This window comes from Strix uralensis, chromosome 13 (assembly GCF_047716275.1).
Source record: "Strix uralensis isolate ZFMK-TIS-50842 chromosome 13, bStrUra1, whole genome shotgun sequence".
In the NCBI taxonomy this organism is placed as follows: Eukaryota; Metazoa; Chordata; class Aves; order Strigiformes; family Strigidae; genus Strix; species Strix uralensis.
In genome coordinates this window covers 19496553-19516880 of record NC_133984.1, presented here as the reverse complement: position 1 = coordinate 19516880, position 20328 = coordinate 19496553, and the positions used below count along the sequence as shown (strand labels likewise).

Here is a 20328-nt window from a genome sequence, read left to right as displayed (position 1 = left end):
GCCGACCCTGTACTGAAGAATCAATAGCTCCAGAACAAAAGGAGAGCCATCAGCTCTCTGGTGATGTTTTAAACTTTTAAATAGCTAGATTTAGAAAAATTCGTTAGTCTGACCAACTGTGTTGATCAATCCTAGGCCACACAAAATAATTTCAAAACAAGTTCTATGCAGTATATCCATATATAGGGTCTATATTGACCAAAGGCCTCTTTTTATTTTTTCCTTAATGAATGAGGGCCATCTATCATTCTTCTTTTCCCAAGAATTATACCATCACCACTGGCAACAGCATTTAATCATAAACCAAATATGGGAATGGAATACAAAAGGGGTTCCTTCAAGACAAGGATTACAAAAACATATATACATACCAAACATAAAAGACAGAAACAACATTAAGATCAAAAGCAAATACAGGGAAAGAGAGACTATATATCATTTGCAGTACTTTGGGTGAAGGTTCACAATCCACACTAATAAAAAGTTTGCTGAATATAGAAATGCACATATTTTACACAGGGTCAGAAAGCTTGTGATGGGATGGCAGCTGTACAAAACTTCAGGAATCAAAGCTGAGTACATTCATTTACATTACACTCAAAAGTTTCAGAGAAATACAAATGTTTCAGTTCTTTGTAAGAGAAGATATGCTTCCTAAAATAGAGAAAAAGAAGTAGTAAAATTGGTGTGGATTATCAAACCAATGTGAAACTCTTACTCTTTCTGGTGTTAATATAAAATAAACAGTATCTATAGCTTCAATGAGCCTACTTGGGTGAGTAAGTTTCCACCTATATATTAAAAAAAAAAAAAAATCACAGTCTAGCTCCTAGTTAATACTGTTTTCAAATTGCAAGAGCTATATATTAAATTCAGGCCAAGACTGGAAGATTAAAGTCTTGCCTGAGCTGACCTGAAACCAAATTTTTTGTTTTGCAGTTAATTCTACCACTAGATAATATTTTCCTTAAAAATACCTACCAACTTTCCAGCTAAAAACTGTCCATCAGTCAAGTCAGCCTTCAAATTTTGCACTGACTGTAAACAAAAACTACATAAATGTGCAATGCTGCAAAAACTGAAAAGGACCGGTAAGTGCCACTGCCACTTTAAGCCACTAACATCACTTTACAAAGCTTCTTTTTCAAACATCTGCTTCCTTCAAAGTCAATAGCAAAACTTCTGTCACTTAAGTGATCAACTTAAGTGTCAACTTAAGTGACTGCAAGGCCAGGCCCTGAGAGAATAATCCTTTCCCAGCTGCACATTCTTAGACTGATGTTGAGTTACTGGTTAAGGACTGATCAGGAAGGAGAAAAGAAGATACCCCTTTTAACACTAATATTAAATACAACTGACTAAATACACATCCACATGAACATGGAGAGTAGAGTGGCATTTGTTGAAAACAAAATGACACCTTCTAGGTAGCAAATAGTTACCATCCCCAACACACTCTTTAAGAGAGACAATTAGCTGAGGAATCTCACAAAAAATAAATCCCTATTTGCCATAATTAACGAAAGCACTTTTTTTGGTAGAATGCCCAAATTATCCCAGATTTCCAAAGGTGTAACCAAAAGCAGAGTATATGCTAGAGCGTGGTGGTTTTCCAGTGCATGGGAGAGAACAGGTATGTGGCTCTGGGCCATTCCAGCAGGCACCAACGAGCAAAGAACAAGACCCACAGCGTTGTGACTTCAAACCACCCAAAGCCAGAGTTACTCCAACTCACAATGCTGTTCAGATCTTACAGCTATTGCAAAACAGATCCATTAACAATCAGAAGCAAAGTCAGACTGCCCATCCCAGAGCATTAGAGAAAGAAGTGTGGTGACATCAATGCCCATGAGTCATGATGTGTCAGTGCACAGCATTATATCTATTTTATAGCATACATTAATTTCTTAGCCAAAGCCACACTGCACAAAATACTGTATGGTCTGTGGAAACTTTAAAAACATATTTTGCAAGGGAAATGTTTCAAAAGCCTGAAGCATGTTTTCTTAGAATATCACTGACAGATGTGTAAGGATATAACAAATTGATCAAGTTTTCCTACTATTTGGTAGTAGGAAGTGCTCAGCTTCCTAATACTTCAAATTAAGCCTGCAACGGCATTTCTTCATTGTGTATTTACACACAACAGTCTGATCGAAAGTTTTAAGGCTCTTATTTCTCAAAAAAATGGTCACAGTAAAGAAAGGATTAAATGGAGTTAACGCAGCTATTGGCAATATAAAGAAGGATGCTCATGTCATTTGCTATTGTACAATCTGGGGCATTTCACTCCATGCTTTGGCTTTCTTCTTGGCCAGGGACAGCCACGGTGGTTCAGCAGTGCTGCATGGTGTCATTGGCAGGTTAGAGGAGTGTCTTGCTTCCTTTTCAACAGCAGGAATCACAGATGCTTCCTGAGCAATAGGTCCAACTTTACCTGCCAACAACAAGATATCCATCACTCATCAGAAGGCTAGAGAGTTAAAAACTCAAGTTCTGCCAATAATATTTCCTTCTCTCTAAAGCAATTGTTTTATAGCCCAGAATGTCTGTGACTCAAAAATAAGTCAGAGGAATTGTTAAACTGAGTATTGCTAGCACTATCTGGTCCAGCTACAACAATGGCCAGGACTAGCTATTGTAATGGAAAAATTGATACTAAGCTGTTAGTGACCGATCTGCCCATAAAAGAATCTTCTCAGTCCCAACAGCAAGTGTCTAAGCTCTGATAAATGAAGAAGTTCTTCAAAATTCTTCAAGTATGTGCAGACTATAGCCCCAGGTATTTTTATAATTCATATTCTTGGCTAACTCATTTCTTAATCTTTTCAAACTCTTAATTTCCATGACAGTGCACAGCAAGGAGTTCCACAGGCTTATTCTGCTCTGTGAGTGCAAGAAAATCTAGGAATAAGACTCCTGGGTATGCAAGAAAATGCAAACAAAATATCTGCAAGGCAAGGATCACCCCAGGCTTGCTGTGGGGTTAAAAGTAACTGGTATATGTTTTTCAACACTGAGAAGTCTTAAAGATTTTTTTCAGTCTTAACCACTGGCACAAATATTGCTCCAGCAATATTATTAAATACTAGGTAGGGATCAAACCAGTGGTTTATGTTCTTGGATTTGTAAGCCAAGAAGGTGGGATTCTGGTGGGGCTAGGCGTTCCTCTTCATGCAGCCTAACACAAGCCTGTCATCCTCACAAAGGATGGAAGAATACAGATAGCAATCCTTGTATGGCCTTGAGTTACAATTTAGAGAAGGCCTCCTCCATCCACCTTGTTTGAAAATTTTCAACATTAACGTCTTCAGACAGACAGGCTGGATTGGGGCTTCACAGAAAGCAGCTCTGAACAGATGCAGCTCTCATTTCTCAAGATATGGTTCACAAGTCTTTCAACATCGTGCTCTCTCCATCCATTTCAACCCAGGCAGTACTTTATTTCTGTGTGTAAGTCAAACTCAGAAAATTCCAACTTTTTCTCATACTTGATTAGTCTGTGCGTGGCATGTGGCAGGCATGATGAGGTTGCTGTGCTCCAGCACAAGAACAGAGGCCACATGGGGACTTAAACAATGTTAAGTACAAGAAGCTTGATCTTGCTTGCACTGAAATCAATGGAAAAATGTCCATCAGCTCCACCAGCCGCACTCCTGTGCCAAGCCAAAGAAGTTCTCTGTCTCCCTATCTCAACTCAGGAGGTCTCTGGTCTTTTAAAAATCCTGGCTCATTGGTAGCTCTTGCAGGAGGCAAGCTATACTTAGGAATACTGGAGGGAGTATACTATCCATTACAAACAGGCTGCAGCTCTACATACACAGTACATTTTTCAGAAGTATCTAAGGTGATATAGCAATTTAAGTGTTACAGAAATTTTGATTTTGGAAATTAATTTTCATATTTTGGGAGACTTCCTTCTTCGCAATAAGCAAAAGCAAGTCTAAAGCCCTTTGCATGCTCTCAACAGCACAAGGTAAAACAAAACCCAGAAACAGTGGCTCATGCCTATTTGAGGAAGACAGGCTTTTGGACAAACCTCACCATGCTTAGGGTGAAGTAGGAGACAGAAGAGGCAAGATAAGTAATCCTTCCCTTGGTTATGACATGGGCTGCCACGCAGCAGTAACAAAACAGTAACACTCAGTAAAGTAAGGATCTGATTTCTTGGAATTCTCTTCCAAACTTAGCTGATCTGGAGCTGTCCTGGCTCCTGCTGTTGTGTGAGGGATGTATGCATTGCACAGAAAACCTCAACCATCCATCAAGAAAACCGCTAACAGTTAACATAAGCCAAAAAACATGATCCAAATTAATAACTCCTCTGGATATTAAATCTACATCCTTTCCACCACCAGTGCCTTTAACTAGACAAATTGCTGGCTGTGTTAATGGGAACCAAATCAGGAAAGAGGAGAGTTTACATTTGCGATTCCCAATTTCCTACTCATGTGCTGACAGTGCTGAACATTTCCTAAACAATAGGGCATGGCTTTCTGAGCAGCAGAGGAGTAGTGTTTTCCTTAAACATCAGCACTGGTCAGAGCTCTTTGTGATATTCAAGGAGTGGAAGACTAGAATAGGCCTATAAATGCTACCCCTGGAGAGCAGGAAACAGCCATTGGATGTCAGGAAACTAGGCCAATTGTTAGGAAGAGGTGATGCAAAAATCTTGTAATTCTGCTGCAAGGACCACAAGTGGTGTGAGTTCTAGTAAATGAGTAGCAGACTAATTTGTGGAGTTCTGAATTTTGCCTGAAGGCTGCTGGGCTTCCAAGGTTTAGATCATTCAACACACAGAAATTCAGTCTGTTTGTGTCAGCCTGTCAAATGTGAGTAAAAATCTTGGGCTGTTTACCTTTCATCTCTCACTTTGCACCTAAAACCATAAGACAAAGCTGGTCTGTAACAGAATCCTTTTTTAAAACTATTGCATTTTAAACACACACACAGAGTTAGGCTGGCAACGGACATCAGAGCCTCTGTGTCGGTGCACATCATCGGCTGGTCAGCTACCTTTAGTAAAGGAGAAAGCTTATTTTGTAGGACCTGTAGATTAAAAAACGGATAACATCTCTACAAGCAACTACTACAGGGAGCAGGCACAGAGGTATGCCCTAATATCTCTAATACAACAATTCTGGATGCTGGTGGATTATAAGGGGAAAGTGGCCAGATGCATGTGCTCTCTCTAGACAGCATCTCTTACTGACAGTGGCAGCAGCAGGAACCTGAAATGGAAAAGCCACTGCTCTGACACGGTGGGGCATTTCTTATCTTCTTAGGCAGTATCTGAAATCAATAGCTTTCAGCTAGCACAATATGCTTTTACAGCTGAAGAACTGGCTTATCTATATCTAGCTGGAGAGTGTCTCCGAGGTTTGGCACCACACTGAGTAAGCAGGGAGGGATAAGCTGCAGCCCAGCAGTAGCCTTGGAAGAGGTATGTGAGTCACGATGTCTGAGTCACTCTTCCACAGCATCTTTCTTATAGAGAATCACAGCTAACAGGGCAGGAGAGGGGCCATCGAGCCTCTGTGCTCACCTGAGGGTGGAACTGACTCCACCTAAATTATTTTTGATACATGTTTATCTATTAAACACATCCAGCAATGGAAACTGCACACTCTCTGTAAGCAACCTATGCTATTCCACACTTCATCACTCTTACTGTTAGAAAGTATTTCCTAAAGTCTAAGCTAAATCTCCCCTAGTACATTTTAAGCTCATACAGGGCATAAAGACTAGTCTTGTCCTCTGCAGCAAACTAAGTTGTCTTCTCTAGACTAAACAACTCCACTCCCATCAGTATTTCCTGCCTGACTGGAGGTCTAGAAGACCTGACCTTTTTTGCTGCTCTCTTCTGAACACTCTCCAACTTCAACTGCTATTCTTTAGTACTGACATTTGCCAGTAACAAATCACCACACTGTTTATATGCCATTCCATGAACTGGCAGTGGAGATAAAAATTCCTTACTTGCTTTCTCTGCTGAGTGAGCAAGACAATACATTGACTTATACGCAAACTATAGTCTGAACAGGCCTTATATGAAGTGTGCTGATTATCAAAAACATAGCGATATCCCCACATTACCTGCCACCCACACCACTTACTGGTGTAAACTGTAGCCACTTATGTAAAGATGTAAAGAAAGAGAATACCTGCTGCAGCAGACATACTAGTACTCATTTGTGTTTTCTTGTCCTGAGAGCTCAAGCTGGAAGGCATGTTCTTCTTCAGTATGTTCTCACTAGTACAGATCCCTTGCTACAAATGGAGGAGAGAAGAAAAGAATGCAGCTAAGAAACCCACTAGCCACTGGCACTCATAAAGCTCGCCCTGGCAACATCTCTAAACCTGACTGTGGAAATGCAGCAAGAGCCAGACAAGGATGGTTGGGGACATCCTGTGGGAGGGAGGGAGAAGGCAAGAAGGAAGACAGCTGCTACATATGCAGAGTTACTTCATATGCAGGCAAGTTCTCCTCTCTCTCTTACAGATGGGAGATTGAAGAACTTGCCCAAGCTACACAAGAAACCTGCACAAGAGTCAGTGGAAAAGCCAGACTTTCAGCATGCAGTCTCCACAGCAGAGCAGTGAATGCAGTCTCTAGGTCACAAACGGTGAGGAAGCTAGAGCAACTCAAAGAAGCTCTTGGGCTACATAAATACATCCTGGGCAACAGGCAAGCTCTGAAAAGGTTCAGGTTTCAGTAGGGCAGAGGAACATATAGGAGGATTACACTCTGAAACTAATCACTGTGACAGTATAGTCACACGTGTTTGCGCACTTACATCAGTTGTCTGTCTCAATACATTTTAGAAGCCAGCCCTGAAAATCTCTCTTTGAGTAGTGCTCACAACACACCTCCCATGAAGATGACACTGAACAGTGTGCAGAAGTACCCAGGCACTCTGGTGCAGAATTCACACCCATGCAACATTACTTGGTACTTTACCTCCTCTTGATCCACTTTGGTCAAAGCTTTGTCTTCAGCTTTATGTTCTTTGGCAAGAGGGTGGTCCTGGAAACCCTTTTGTTTTAGTTTTGCCATGGAGACCCAAGCTGGTTCTGAGGAAGCAGTTTCCAAATGCAGAGAGGTGACTTTTTCTACAAAAGAAGCATTTTTGAAGTAAAGAGGGGATTTAGGTCAAGTCAGTCTGAAGCTAGAGTTTTGTGTTTTAAATCCTTCAGCATCTGTAATACCCTTTGAACACTGCAGAGATAAAATTACCTTCCCTGATGATTCTGTCCTTGGCAATAACTCTTTTTCTGTTTATTCTGGAGTTTTTGACCTTACTCTGCTTCCGTTTAAGTAAATGGCAGAACTCCCACTGAGATCATTGTGAACCGGATTTTGCCTTTGAAACATCATCCTTACATTGCAGATTAGATGAGTATGATAACTGTTATTTTTTCATGTAGGCAGTAAAATACAGACTGCCTTTTCACCTTTTAAATATTTTAAATGAAGTGATTGTAGAAAAAAAATAATCACACCTAATGCAACTCCTAGTTAAGGTTTGAACTGCTGCAGGCTGGAAAATTAACTACAAAACAGCAGCAAGTTTTAAAAAACTGTGTTAAAAATCCAACTATATGCACAAGCAGGTCATACCAGAAATGTTCCAGAGCCCCTTAAGCTATTACTCTTTTGTTATTCTTGCTGGAACACACCCCTCATTAAGATAAGACAAGAATTCTCTTGACTGGCCAAATCATGAAGCCAATTAAATTATGGTGCTGATGAACTCAAGGCTGAATTTAGTCCCCGTCAAGAGGATTTTAATCTTTTGTTTGCTACTTTGCCAAAGTTCTTACATGACCACTGTTTTCTACAATGTCTGGATAAAAATACGGCATAAATACCTGAAGGTTTATGACCATTTTGCTTCTTTGCCACTTCTTCTGATCTCGTCTTGGGAGGATTTTTGTCTTCTAGGAGATCTGTTCTTTTACCAAATGATTTTGTACTGACAGGAAGGCCCAGAGGTGGCTTCCCGGTGCCCACTGATTTCTGATCCTCCTTGACTGAAGCAGAAGAAGCAGTGGGAACAACTGAGGGGATCGGCTTTGGAGACTCAGCACGGCTTTCATTCTGGTATTTTAGTAAAGAAGATGTTCTCCTTAGTCTGACCCCAAACGGGTTTTCAACGTTTTGTGCTTCATGGTCAGCCCACTCCATAGAAAAATTCAAATGCAAATCACCGTCCTTACAATCTCGATCAAATCTATCTGTGTTGTTTTTTGCTGACTCCTGGATGACTGCATCAAAATGTGTGTGTTCTTTTGGCATTGCTTCAAACAACTCCGGCCTTATAGGGGATGTCGGCGAACTTCTGGTATAGGAATCTTCCTTTGAATTTGAACCCCCTGAGAGAGATCTTTGCCATGCTGGTGCAATGGTAAATCTGACTGGTTTAGCAGAAGAAGTCTTCAGTGGACTTTTTCCATTTTCATCTGAAGATCGACTGTCTTCCACTGCTTTTCTGTGAGAAGCGGTACTGCTTATCTGGTACTCCTTACTGTCATCATCAGAACAGATATTACTCTTCAAGCCAGCCAAACTTGAAGAGGCAAGACATCCAATGGAAAGTTTTTCAGAAATGTATGATGTGTTGGCCTGTGGATTGCCCTGGTTACCCTTCGAAAGACAAACGGTTTCTGCTTTAAAACATACTTCCAATTTACTGGGAGGTAGCATGCAACCTGCTTCTGAGACAGATGCAGCAGTGTCTATTTTTTTTCCTGCATTGCCTTTGGATGACTGAAATTCGATTATTTCACAAGTTTCTTTGTCATGTCTTGTTACTGAACTGTTTTCAGGCTTCAGAACTGTCACTGTCTTGATGTCAGAAGATGACTCTGAATCAGCTACCGCAACTTGTGAAGGGCTTGGTGCAACATCGGAGACAGTGTGGCTGGAATGATTCTCAATAGTACCTAAGCAGGCTTCTACTTTGCCAATCAACAGTGGATCCCCCTTTCCCTGGTCATTGATCTTTGGGTCCACAGAATTTACTGAGGACATTTGTGCAACATCTGCCAATATATCTATGCCCTCTGTTTCTGCACCATTGCTAACCAAGTCAGCTGCTAGTACGTCTGGAAACACAACAGCTTCTCCTTCAATTTGTTGCAATTCTGGAAGTGCAGATACTTCAGTATTGGTATTTTGCTGATGTAATTTCAATTCATCAGCAGACTCATCTGAACAGTATGACACTTTTGCACTGTGGTGTTCCTCCAGGTTCACTGGAGAAGGCTCAGGTTGCAGAAGGGGTGCAGCTGCTTTGTAGTGATGGTCCACGTCTGGAAGGCATGCGTCCTCTTGCAGCAGAGCACGAGAGTCTTCTGCCACAAGTGTGCAATCACAAGAGTCACGGGCAGCATCAGTGGGACTTTTTACACCTGGCGTCTCCTTAGAACCATCTCCCTTTGCACAATATCCCACCTGGGCTGATAATCCTGTATTACACAGAGAGGAACAGTGTGCACTTAAAGGTTACAATTCAAGCCCCATCTGTATCAGTAATTCATTCCAGACAGTGCAGTCATTTAGCGTGAGTTCCCCATGTCTGGGCACTGTTGTCTGATAAATAAGGCTGTTAAAATCGTATTTAGAAATGGGCTGTCCAAGTGAGGAGACTAACAAAGTTTTTAGTTTGAACATACCTAATCCCAGGAATGACTGAAAGTTGTTGTCTGCTTAAGGTGTACCAGATCAATTGCTGTTTAGTTCTTTTCTGTGCATACCCCCAGTTGTACGACTACTAGCCAGATTTCTCTAGACATTTCCTCATCACATGTATGCCTAGAAAGGCTGTCTAGAATGATCTGGAGGATTTTCAGTATTTAAGCGACTATCTCAGCACCAGGTAGCTCTGCCTCCTGCAGCTCCAGCAGGATAGCTTAGATGTGTCTGCACACACAGTAACTCTGATGTACGACAGGATCAGGTCCTAAGTCTGCCCTGACAACAAAGTGCCAACATTCCCACTACACTATAGCATTACCAGCAGGCAGTGCATTTGTACTGCAGTGCTAAAGAGAAAAGTCTTCAGTGCTGTTTTGGAGAAATTTCACCTGTTTTTACAATTACAATTATGTTACCACTGGTAATTATCTATTATTTAGATGATAAGGGGGGAGGTGGCAAAGGAAGATCTAGCAAACGCAAGCCAATTACAGTCACCTTACACACATAACAGATAAAATGCTGAGGTTAAGGTTCTTCTGAGTTTCAAGGAACTTGGATCCCGAGTCAATGAGATCTAGCCAACGCTGTAGCACAGGTACTTCTGAACATGGTACTTTCACCTCATGTATTTTTTAATACTGCCCTAAAAGTTCACTATTACAGTACCACTACGTTGAGTGGAGTACCTGACTTTTTCCATCATAACACTTTAGCTGCCAGGATTGAGTTTATGACATAAAACCAAAAGATGCCTAGTTTGAAAGGACTTACAATTCAAATAGGTCCTGTCAGCCTTATGTAGAAAAGTTCAAGTACCCAAAGTAGCAATACATAAGTCTTCATTACCTTCCCAATCACTTTTATGCTGGTCATTCTCAAGTAATTCCACTGAATTTCCCTTCTCTTCTGGAGGTGCAGGAAGACATGCTTCATTTTCCAGCTGTTCCACCTAATGAGGTGCAGCAAGAAAGATCTTTTATTTAAAGAATAATGCACAAAAATTGTATCTTATACACATGGATGTTTATGAATACTCAAATCACAGTCACAAACCCCCTATACTGTAATTTACCAACACTGTGGGTAATGTACTATTCCAGTTAAGAACCTAGAAATCATTTATGTTTAAAATGTCAAAGGTAGCCCATTGATCTCTCTTGAATCTGAAACATTCTGGGATTGACATATTCTGAGTGAACGAGTATGTTTTTAAAACATCACCCAAGCTACCTGGTGGCACAGAACAGACCAAGCCAGAGACATTATCATCACTTTTGGTATCTCTGGTTGACATTCCACAATTAGCTCTTCTCCTTCAGCACTGTAGCTGTATCAGTTGCAGCACAAAGAATATCCAGCAAAGATACTGTAGTGCCCAAGTTTCCAAGAAAACCTCACTCTGTACTACATTCATCCTGAATTTCTCCATCCCCAATCCCCTCTTCAGGGCAGAGCACTTCTAACTCCAGGATAGATTTTCACGCATGACTCTGATGGAGAGGGGAACACGCAGTAGAGAAGCATTACTCCTTAGTTCTGTCACACTCCAGCTAAACCTTTTCTATCTGGTGAACTTCATCTTCACAATGTGTTTCCTAGAAGCCAGAATGAGAAGCATCTCATCCTAATTTCCCACATGCAGAGCCACATTCCTTCCCAAAGTCCTTCAGTCTTTCCTTTGATATACAAAGAATTAACTTAAAGCTAATCTGAAATTGTTTGTAGAAATATACTTAGGCTTCTTCAACTGAAAACTAGCTTTTCAAACAACAGGAATGTTTTTACAAATGAAGTGTAACCCACAACTTTTTTGGCTAAATAATAAAAAACAAGAGTTGCACTTTTCTTCAGCTCCCATGATATAGAAGTTTTCTGAGGTTTTTTTGGTTGGTTTGTGGAAAATAGGTGGTTTCTCTTCTTCCAATGGAAGAACAAAAAAAGTAAAGGCATGTGGATAGGAAAGAAAAAAGAAATTTAAATATTTAAAATAACAATTAAAAATTCACATCCATTTCCTTCTACACAGTGATTCTTTTGCAGAAAACACTTACCTGGGGGGGTTGCTGATTCTTGTTGGTAAAGCCTTTCTGTTTCCGGGGGTTTATGGCAATCCTGTGCCTGGCTGCTGAGGTGTCCAGGCAGCCAAGGGGACTGGCAGGGATGGTGAAGTCGACGGGAAGGGAGCTGCTGCCTCGTGAGCTGGAGGCCCCCAGAGTGGCAGAGGATGAAGGACTGATGGGCCTGGAGGAAGCTCCAGAAGGTATCTGTAAAACACAAACATCACTATATATTTTGCTTGGCTTACCCACATGTCTGAAACAATTCCTTTACTAGCTCATTCCATTTCAGAAGCCTGAAATGGCTGTATTTTTGGACATAAATCCCCACTTTAAAATGCATACCTAATGTCGTCTCTGCATAGAGATTACTCAGTTCTGTGTGTTCAGCTGTATTTTACACAAAATTGAGAAACATGTGTCTCTCCCTCTCCCACAGTAAGAGCCTCAGCTTGTCCCCTTCCCAGTTCTTATCTGAAAAACCATTTGCAATATATGTATGCACCAGCAGGAGACACTGGTGCAGTTTTTATAGCTGCCTTTTCATCCCAATAATGTGACACATTGCAGGAATATGTTATTAAAAAGCCACTAAAGTAGCATGGATGCTTGCTCCTCATTATGTCTATTTCTAAGAAAGTTACCATAGCTGCTTTGCTCTTTTAACATCCACTCTCCCAGGAAAATTAAATACTTCTCTCCCAAGGTATCCCAGAACCATCTTCCAAGACAGTGATGTGGATCTCATGCTCACAGCAATGCTGCTCTGGGGAACTAAACAGCAGTAACTTTAGATTATGCTATCAACATACAGGGTTTACAGAAGTGTTTGTAGAGAAACCCCTAAACATGCAGTTTGACTGGTTTTGTTACTGTTTTGAAATGTGGACCAGACTTTCTGGAACGTTTGCAAAATTTCACAGACATGCCAAACAAGCTTCATTCAGTGTAACACACCTGCTATTTTGGCTTTGGCCATAAAGGTAGGTGAAACACAGCCATTTAACTCTGCTTGGCATTCAGATTTTAGTTTTATTTAAGCTTAGGATATAACACAGCATTTAACATATGTATGCTGATGAAGTTTTAGAGATAATGAAAATATCTTCCCATCTGATCTACAAAAATCGTCTAGATGCATTGCTTTGTGTTTAAGATAGCTAAAATTAATTTCCTTATTTTCCATTGAATTTTTTAAGTTCCTAGATCTGAAATAAACCAGAATGTATTATGACAGATACAGACTCTTTTCATGAAAAATTTACACATTGCAAAAAAGAGAAGAACACAGCTAGTAAATAAGCTGATTATTGTTATAATTCTACAAAATTAATGATAAACCTGTAAAGATCATAGAACTTACTAAAATAGTAACATTGTTACTTGTTTCTACATACAAGTTCTTCTGCGTTTCAATTATAAAATTACAGTTGTACTTATTTAATATAAAATCACCCGAAGCTAGTATCTGAGCTACTGCTGCACATAAATGGCAAATTCCTGACTCCACTGAGGATTCAGGATTTTTTTTTCTCTGAGCACTGACAGTTGGTATCTTCTCTCAAAGACAGTGGAACAGACACAAGATTTCCACATCAGAGTTTAAGTGTAGGATATATTTGGTGCTTGTTGGTTACTGGGCAGAGGCAGAAGCCTGCACAAGGAGAATGCTGCAGCGAGGAGGCCCATTTCCTAAAGAGTGTTTGTGCCAAAACACTGTCCTCAGCCCCACAGGCTGAGACCCTGTTTTGCTTTTAATCAGTCCATGCTGAAGATGCCAACAAGGAAGTTAGATTTCCATAAAGGCTATCTGGCAAAGGCAGGGTAATGCTGGTTAATGTCTCTGTGAAGTCACTTGCTGTTCGCTTTGAGTGATAGCCTCACATTTAGCTTTAGATTAGTCAGAAAGTGGGTATTTATAAATGTGGAAAGCACTGAGAACTTATATGGCTGACACATTAGGGTTTCACACAGAGGTGACACTGTGTGTAACTTCAGATTGCTTAGGCTCAAATCCTCTTTTTCCTTTACTAAATATACAACACTGTTAAATGGAATAACTGGTGCAGATTTCTTGGTGCTTTTCACAATTTTCCTCATCTTTGGGATGAGGTTATTCAGTTTAACAACTTGTGTTTTGCTAGCTCAAATCCTGGTATTACATAAATAGTTTCAAAAGCTACTGAAAAAAATTATTATTATTATTTAGGAAAAGGCTTTTTATTTTAGATAAACATATTGGCAAGATTTCTGCTAAGTCAAACTGCTGACTAAGAAAAATATTTGGGTAAAGGAACATACACAGTATTGTAGAGAAGCTAGACAGATTCCTAGTGTGTTGGGAAGAAAAAGGAAAAGCCTTTAAATGGGGAATTCTGTGCAATATAGGAGAAAAAAATTTCTCCTGTCTCTGTCTGTCTCATAGAAGATGAGGTTACAAGACCAAAAGATCTAAAAGACTGCAGAACTGGGCAGAAAAGGGCTTTTTGCATTGTAAGGAAAAAACAGTATGCAGGCTACAAAATGGAACATTTTAGTCGAAATATGAAATGGGAGATGAGTTAATAAAATGTACATTGACGTAATGATAAAATATACACAAGAAGTTATTAAAAATAATGACAATCCAAGTTACCTAGATCACTTGGGCCTCTAGCATTGTGTGACTAGTAGTCTACTACGAGGGGGAGACACTGCTTTATCTTTCTATCCCTAAAGCAAAAGATCTCAGAATGACTGAGCAGGAGTGTGTCTGATCTCAACCACAGACAGGAAAGTTGAGCTGGTCTTGCCCAAAGTTTGCTCTCTCCCTTCTCAAAGACTGGCCAAAGAGAGAGTGAAGGGGAAAGCTCCCTTAGCAGTGGGGTTGGCACCAACTGTTTGACCCTCAAGATGCTGCCCTGGCTGCTTAAGGCCCTCTTCATCAGGAAGGAATCTTCTAGGTACTCTGCTACCTCCCCTTTACTTGTGGGCTATTCTCAGTGTCACAAAGCATGAAATTGTGTTCTCTCTGGTGAGCTTCTCAAGCAGGGATTCTGTATGGAGGACTGCAAAGCTTGGGCCAAAATGACCAGTAGCTGTTCTGTACCCATAAATACTCCCCTTCTCAGCTAAATGGCAGAGTATTTTGCTTATACAATTGCAAGGGCTACCCCATAAATCAAATCAGCTCTGTTGGAGTGGTGGTTGCCTCTGTCACTGGCATTTGAAGACCCCATTGGCATAACTGCAGTCTGACTGGTCTTTTAACACTGGAGAAAGACAATATAAGCAAACCTTGCAACCTTGCAGGCCTGCCTTGAAAGCATGAGATGGGCAGGAACTCAAGTCAGCTTCAAGCAGCAGAGACAGTCAAGGTGAAGGTCCCCTAGGCTCCACTCCAGAAATATGACCTCTGTAAAGTTTTCCAAGCTGGTGAAGGAATAGACTGTGTTGGTCTGACAGCAGAACCTGCTGCTTCTGATAGTCACTTACCATCCAAAGAAAATTGCAAATTAACACAGACCTTTTCCTGTGGAACACCTGCCATCAGAAAAGGCTGATCCTGCAATTATTTCCCATGATAAGAGAGATGCAGGGCATTGCTCACAAGCCACTGCTGACAAGCAGGTGTTATTAAGCTATTACTGCTATTGGGTATTGGGGCCCTGGGACACGGAAGTGGAAATGAAGTGCTTTGCCTTGTCCAATTTTCTGCTGTGTAACTTTACAGATTCACACTGTGTAACAGAGCTGACTGTGCTGTTCACACAAACCACTTACTGGTAGATTTCTGTTTCTCCTTTTTTGGTTCTTATTCAAAACTCTGTGAGAGGTACATTTTCAGTATCATTTGCATCACTCTGGATTGTTTATGAATTGTTTGCTAGGGTACACTGTATCCAGAATAGATTTTTAAAAACCCCAATTATTGTACTGGCTCCATACAGACACACACATGCTGTCTCAGGAAAGTTTATTAGCAGGAAAAGTAGCTATTTACCTGTTCATCTTCACTGTCTGTCCCGCCTAAACTCAAAGAGCTATGACGCTGAACAGGGTTGGAGGACTGTGGGATAAAATAAGGAAGAGGGTAAGTCCAGGGAAGTATCACATTGAATCATCTGGGACTGGATATCCAGTGCTACTTATGAGAGAACACAAGAGGAAAGATAAAGGAAGGGTCACTGAGTCCCTGCCTCACACAGTAGGTTTCATTTGTTCGTTAGGGATCAAACATAAAGTAGAGGAGATTTATCCTGCTGTGAGATATGTTGTAAAGATTGATCACATGAGTCAATACATTAGTTATAGTCACCTTGACATACTGTTTTAAGATCTTCAAATTAACAAATGCTCACATGCTCACTCAAGTCCAAAATCATGTATTTGCTGTGAGAAAGCAATTCCTAAGAAAGAAGATAATCCAAACCTCCTCTGAGTCCCATCAGGACCTGTTCTCCTCAGACCCATAGGATTGTCACTTTCCTGTCCATTCAACTAATATTGCCCTGGTTTTGAGCTATTTCATTCCAAAACCAGTAACTGTTTAAGATTCTCTTGCAGTCCCCATTATTTTTATTTTCCTCACTAGCTTTAAAACACCCAAAAACTCTTACCCTTTCACAGATGAAGGAAACTGCCAATCTCTCCAGCTCTTTGAAGCTGGAAGACATGGGAAATTCATTTGTGCAGTGCGAGTACCTCAGCTTGTTCTCGCACTGGAAGTCACAGTAACACAACCCTCACCCATCAATAATTGAGATTTTATGCTTTCTGCCGTACAGACCTGCCAGGAGAGAGCACCTTGTCCAAAGGCACTGCGAGTTGTCACATCAACTGAATCCCTCTCCTCTTTCCCTAATGATACAGGTCACAACTGCCCAAGCCCTGGTCTACATAAAAGAATAGAAAATTGTACTCAGAAGGGGTATTTGTAAGGTCACTTCCTAGGTACCCCTCACAGTGACAAGTCCACAATCCACCTAGGTAATTTGTTCTAGTTCTGACTGATCTGTACCATCAGATTTTATCACAAGCAAAAAGGTCTTCCCCTTCTCCAAGCAAATTTTCTTTTCTGTACAGGTGGTCACTAAAGTGACATAATAATTATACCTTGCTTGGTGAATCTGTCAGAACTTCATGAAGGGTTGAAATTTCAGGAGGGCTTCTAGGTAAACCATCATCTTCAGAAACAGCACCTGCATCTTCTAGTTTCTTTCCAGTTATAACAAGAGGAGGAGATCCAAGCCTGATGTTCTGCTGCAACTGAAGCTGTGGTTGAAAAGAAATTTAGAATATAGACTTTCAATGGCTTTACTTATAAGGGACATTCTGGACACTTTTAACCCAGTTGCTCCCATTAGGCATGCAGAATCTCTTAGTTAACAGAAATACTTGAAGAAATAGACCATTTACAGAAAACAGCCATTACTAAAATTTTATTTAGTTACACTCATCAAGGACCCATCATTAGAACTGGCTTTGGTACAAAATTAAAATCAAAATCAGTTTTATTAAGTTGTTACCAACGACAGAAGTTTCACGATTCCAGAAAATTTACAGCAGTTTAACTCAGTTTAAATTTAAAACTTTAAAAATTCTTGATTTAAGTATTCTTTAAATAATTACATATATCCGGATGTCCCAAATAGTCACACAAAGTATTGTCAGCAGCAGCTCCCAACCCCAGGTTTATGTGGTCAGCTTTCCTTCATAAAGCCCTTCCAAATATTGAGAACTTGTCACCACTCTTTCCCACACAAGCAGCTGAGTCCCACTTTTTATACAAAGACAATTTAATTCAGTTTCTGGTCCACCCTAATGAATTCTTTGTTAATTTTCCCCAGCATCACATCCTGGTCCTGTCCACAGCAAGAACGGTAACAGCAGCCAGGAAGAACTTTGTTTGTACAGGAGTATGGGGATTCTTTTCCAAGATTGCATAAAAGAATGCTCTGGCAGGCCCTGACCCTAGAAAAATAAAACAAAGTCTGCAACCTCACAAGCAGCCAGATGTTCCCTCAAACTACAAAAGTTCAGATCTCAGGAAACACCATTACTAAAATTCTTGGCTTAAGTCTGTCAGCCATGTCAAAGCTGGAATAGAAACAAGGTCTGAACAGAAACTTTGTCCTTCAACTCAAAACATCTCAACTGAATATTCCCAAGATAAATACGCAGACCTGTTTTTTCTCTTTCTTTGCTTATTAAACCAGATTGGGAAATTCTAGGCCTAATTCTGTGCTCTTCTGCAAGCTATGCATTCATTTATATCTCCGTAAAATAGATCTAAATAGCTGCCATTCTTATTCAGCAAGATTCACTTGAAAGGTAATTCCTACAGATCTAATAGCCACACAGGGTAGCACAATGTCACCCTTTAATCCACCAGTCCCCCAGTTCAAACAGCCTTCTTGCCCTCTTACCCACAACAACCAAAGATGTATCACCAATATGATCTGCAAAAGCAGGACTGATGACAAACTGAACAAAGATTGCAATATATGGGCAAAACAAGACATACAACATACCTGTGCACCTCATGGGAGGGAAAACACAGAAAGTCAATTTTGCTTTTCTCTCTTTTCACAACTTCACATCTTTGATTTATTAAATTTATTACATGCAGACAGCAAAGTGTTGTGGGGGAAACTCTGAATTTACAGTCTGTCTTCTACTGGTAGAAGTTAATTTACATTGCTAAGAAAATAACAGCTTGTATTAGTGCTTGGCTTTTATTCTGACAAGAGTCAAGCTCACAGAAAAAGGCTGTCTTTTATGGCTATAAAAATAGTGCTGGCAGTATTACATTACCATGCAGGATAATGGATGAATGAAGAGAGGGCACAGTGGACTGGAGACAGCATGAAAAGAGCTTTTTTCCCCCAACAAATTTCTGTCATATATAAACATGATTTCTCCTGCTACTCTTACTGTTATACAAAAAGAACCCTGACTTGAAGCTTAGCCTGTTTTGCAGTCTTATGGAGGAACAAATCCCTCTGTGCATCTTCTATTACTTAACATGTGATGCAATTGTGTTTTGCAACGTGAAGCTCACACTGAGCAAAGGAAGAATTTCAATGGCCTTTGGCTGCTTTATCAACAGCTTGTTTTCAGTCTCTGGAAAAAACTTAAATTCTTATCTCAGTGCTCTGAGCTGGGCAGTTATTTAAATGCAATTAATATAACCAACAGTTGATAGGGAGCTGTCAAGGAGGGTTCAGTATGTGCCTTGGAAGAAGGAAATGACCTAGCAGAATACAGTATCCTTTGCTGGCAGAGATCGGAAGAACAATGATATAAATAAAGCTGTCACTGAGAGTGCCCTGACATATCCATCATCCCACACACTTACACAGCTGCTGGTGCTAGCATGTACAGTGAAAACATCATAGCCAGAATTGCCAAAAAGAAGAATGTATAAATAATATACAAAGAATAACAGTGCAAAGGACACGCTACGGTATAAATAAATGGCCTTAACCCAAAAGCAGTAGCTGTGAAGTAAAGAATGGAAATCCCACTGGAAGAGGACATGCTCATTAAGGAAAGTTTCCAAGAATCCATGAATTGGATTCATGTCACTCGCACACTGTGAGACCTAAGCAAGGCTCAAAGCACCAGAACTGCTCAAAGATGCAGCTTCCAAGAGGCAGAATAGATCCAAAAGTAGTAAATCTGTCTTTGCACACTTTAGTCAACAAAATCTTAAGCCACACAGCAGAGGAGTCAAAGCAACAGAGTTTCCTAGGAGACAGCTAATACAAAGCAGCACCATGAATGAGAGGACGATGTTCTCACCTGCAAAGTTTTCACTCTTCCAGGTATGTTTTCCTGAGACAATGTGTCACCTGCCACATTTCCTGGTGCAGACTCAAAAATGAAGACGCTGTCATGGGACAAGGCTTTGTTTCCCATGTTTCCTTTGGGCCTGGGAAGGAAGAAAGAATGGTCAGTGCACTGGGTACAGCCCTCCAAACACTTCCCTGCACTACTTGACCAGAGCAGAAGGATCATAAAGAGGCCAGGGTAGGATGCATCTCCCCTAACTTCAGATTTGTGCATGTTAGCTGTCTAAGGTAGTCCCTGCTAGCTCCTTTTATACTCAGAAGGGAGGAAGAAACACTTTTTAGGATGCTGATCAAATGCAGGTGTCTCTTTTCAGATGTACTCAGCATCTGCATTGAACACACAGGCCAGTCTCTGTGGACTAGAGAGAGAGTGCAGGGCGATCAGATCAGATGCTGGGATTTAGTTGGATTCCTGCCACCCTGAGAGATGTCTACAGTGCAGAGGGAGGCAACAGGAGTCCCCTGCCCTCCTTTAGTAGGAATGTGCCTGGCATGAGACATTCAGGATACAACCTTTGCAGCCTGGTGTTTCATACCTGCCAAAGATTGTGGATTATTTCTCCCCTTCTTGCAAATGCAGGCAGAAAATGTAATTCCACAACATTAACAAACTTGATTCAAAACTTCTCATGTCCAGCAATAAAAACAGTTCTGTTCACCTCTATTATGAACATCGTCAGATCCCAAGCACATTAGAAAATGTAGATGGGACAAGTGTCCATGGCCACAGTTA

General features: G+C 40.7%; 1 protein-coding gene across 6 annotated transcripts in view; it reads right to left on the bottom strand.

Annotated features, from left to right (window-relative positions):
• Window positions 1–277: 277 nt before the first annotated feature.
• Window positions 278–20328, bottom strand: part of KIAA1210 (KIAA1210 ortholog) — a 44797-nt gene continuing 24746 nt past the window's right edge. For 5 of the 6 annotated variants that reach the window (XM_074883162.1, XM_074883166.1, XM_074883163.1 and 2 more), the window contains 9 exons: window positions 19546–19675; window positions 16855–17013; window positions 15743–15808; window positions 11755–11967; window positions 10550–10652; window positions 7873–9471; window positions 6962–7113; window positions 6165–6270; window positions 278–2437 (listed from right to left, as the gene is read on the bottom strand). In XM_074883162.1, coding sequence (XP_074739263.1) covers window positions 2265–2437; window positions 6165–6270; window positions 6962–7113; window positions 7873–9471; window positions 10550–10652; window positions 11755–11967; window positions 15743–15808; window positions 16855–17013; window positions 19546–19675 — 2701 coding nt within the window. In that variant the 3' untranslated portion in view covers window positions 278–2264. The remainder of the gene's footprint in view (window positions 2438–6164; window positions 6271–6961; window positions 7114–7872; window positions 9472–10549; window positions 10653–11754; window positions 11968–15742; window positions 15809–16854; window positions 17014–19545; window positions 19676–20328) is intronic. The other variant, XM_074883165.1, reaches the window with a different exon arrangement.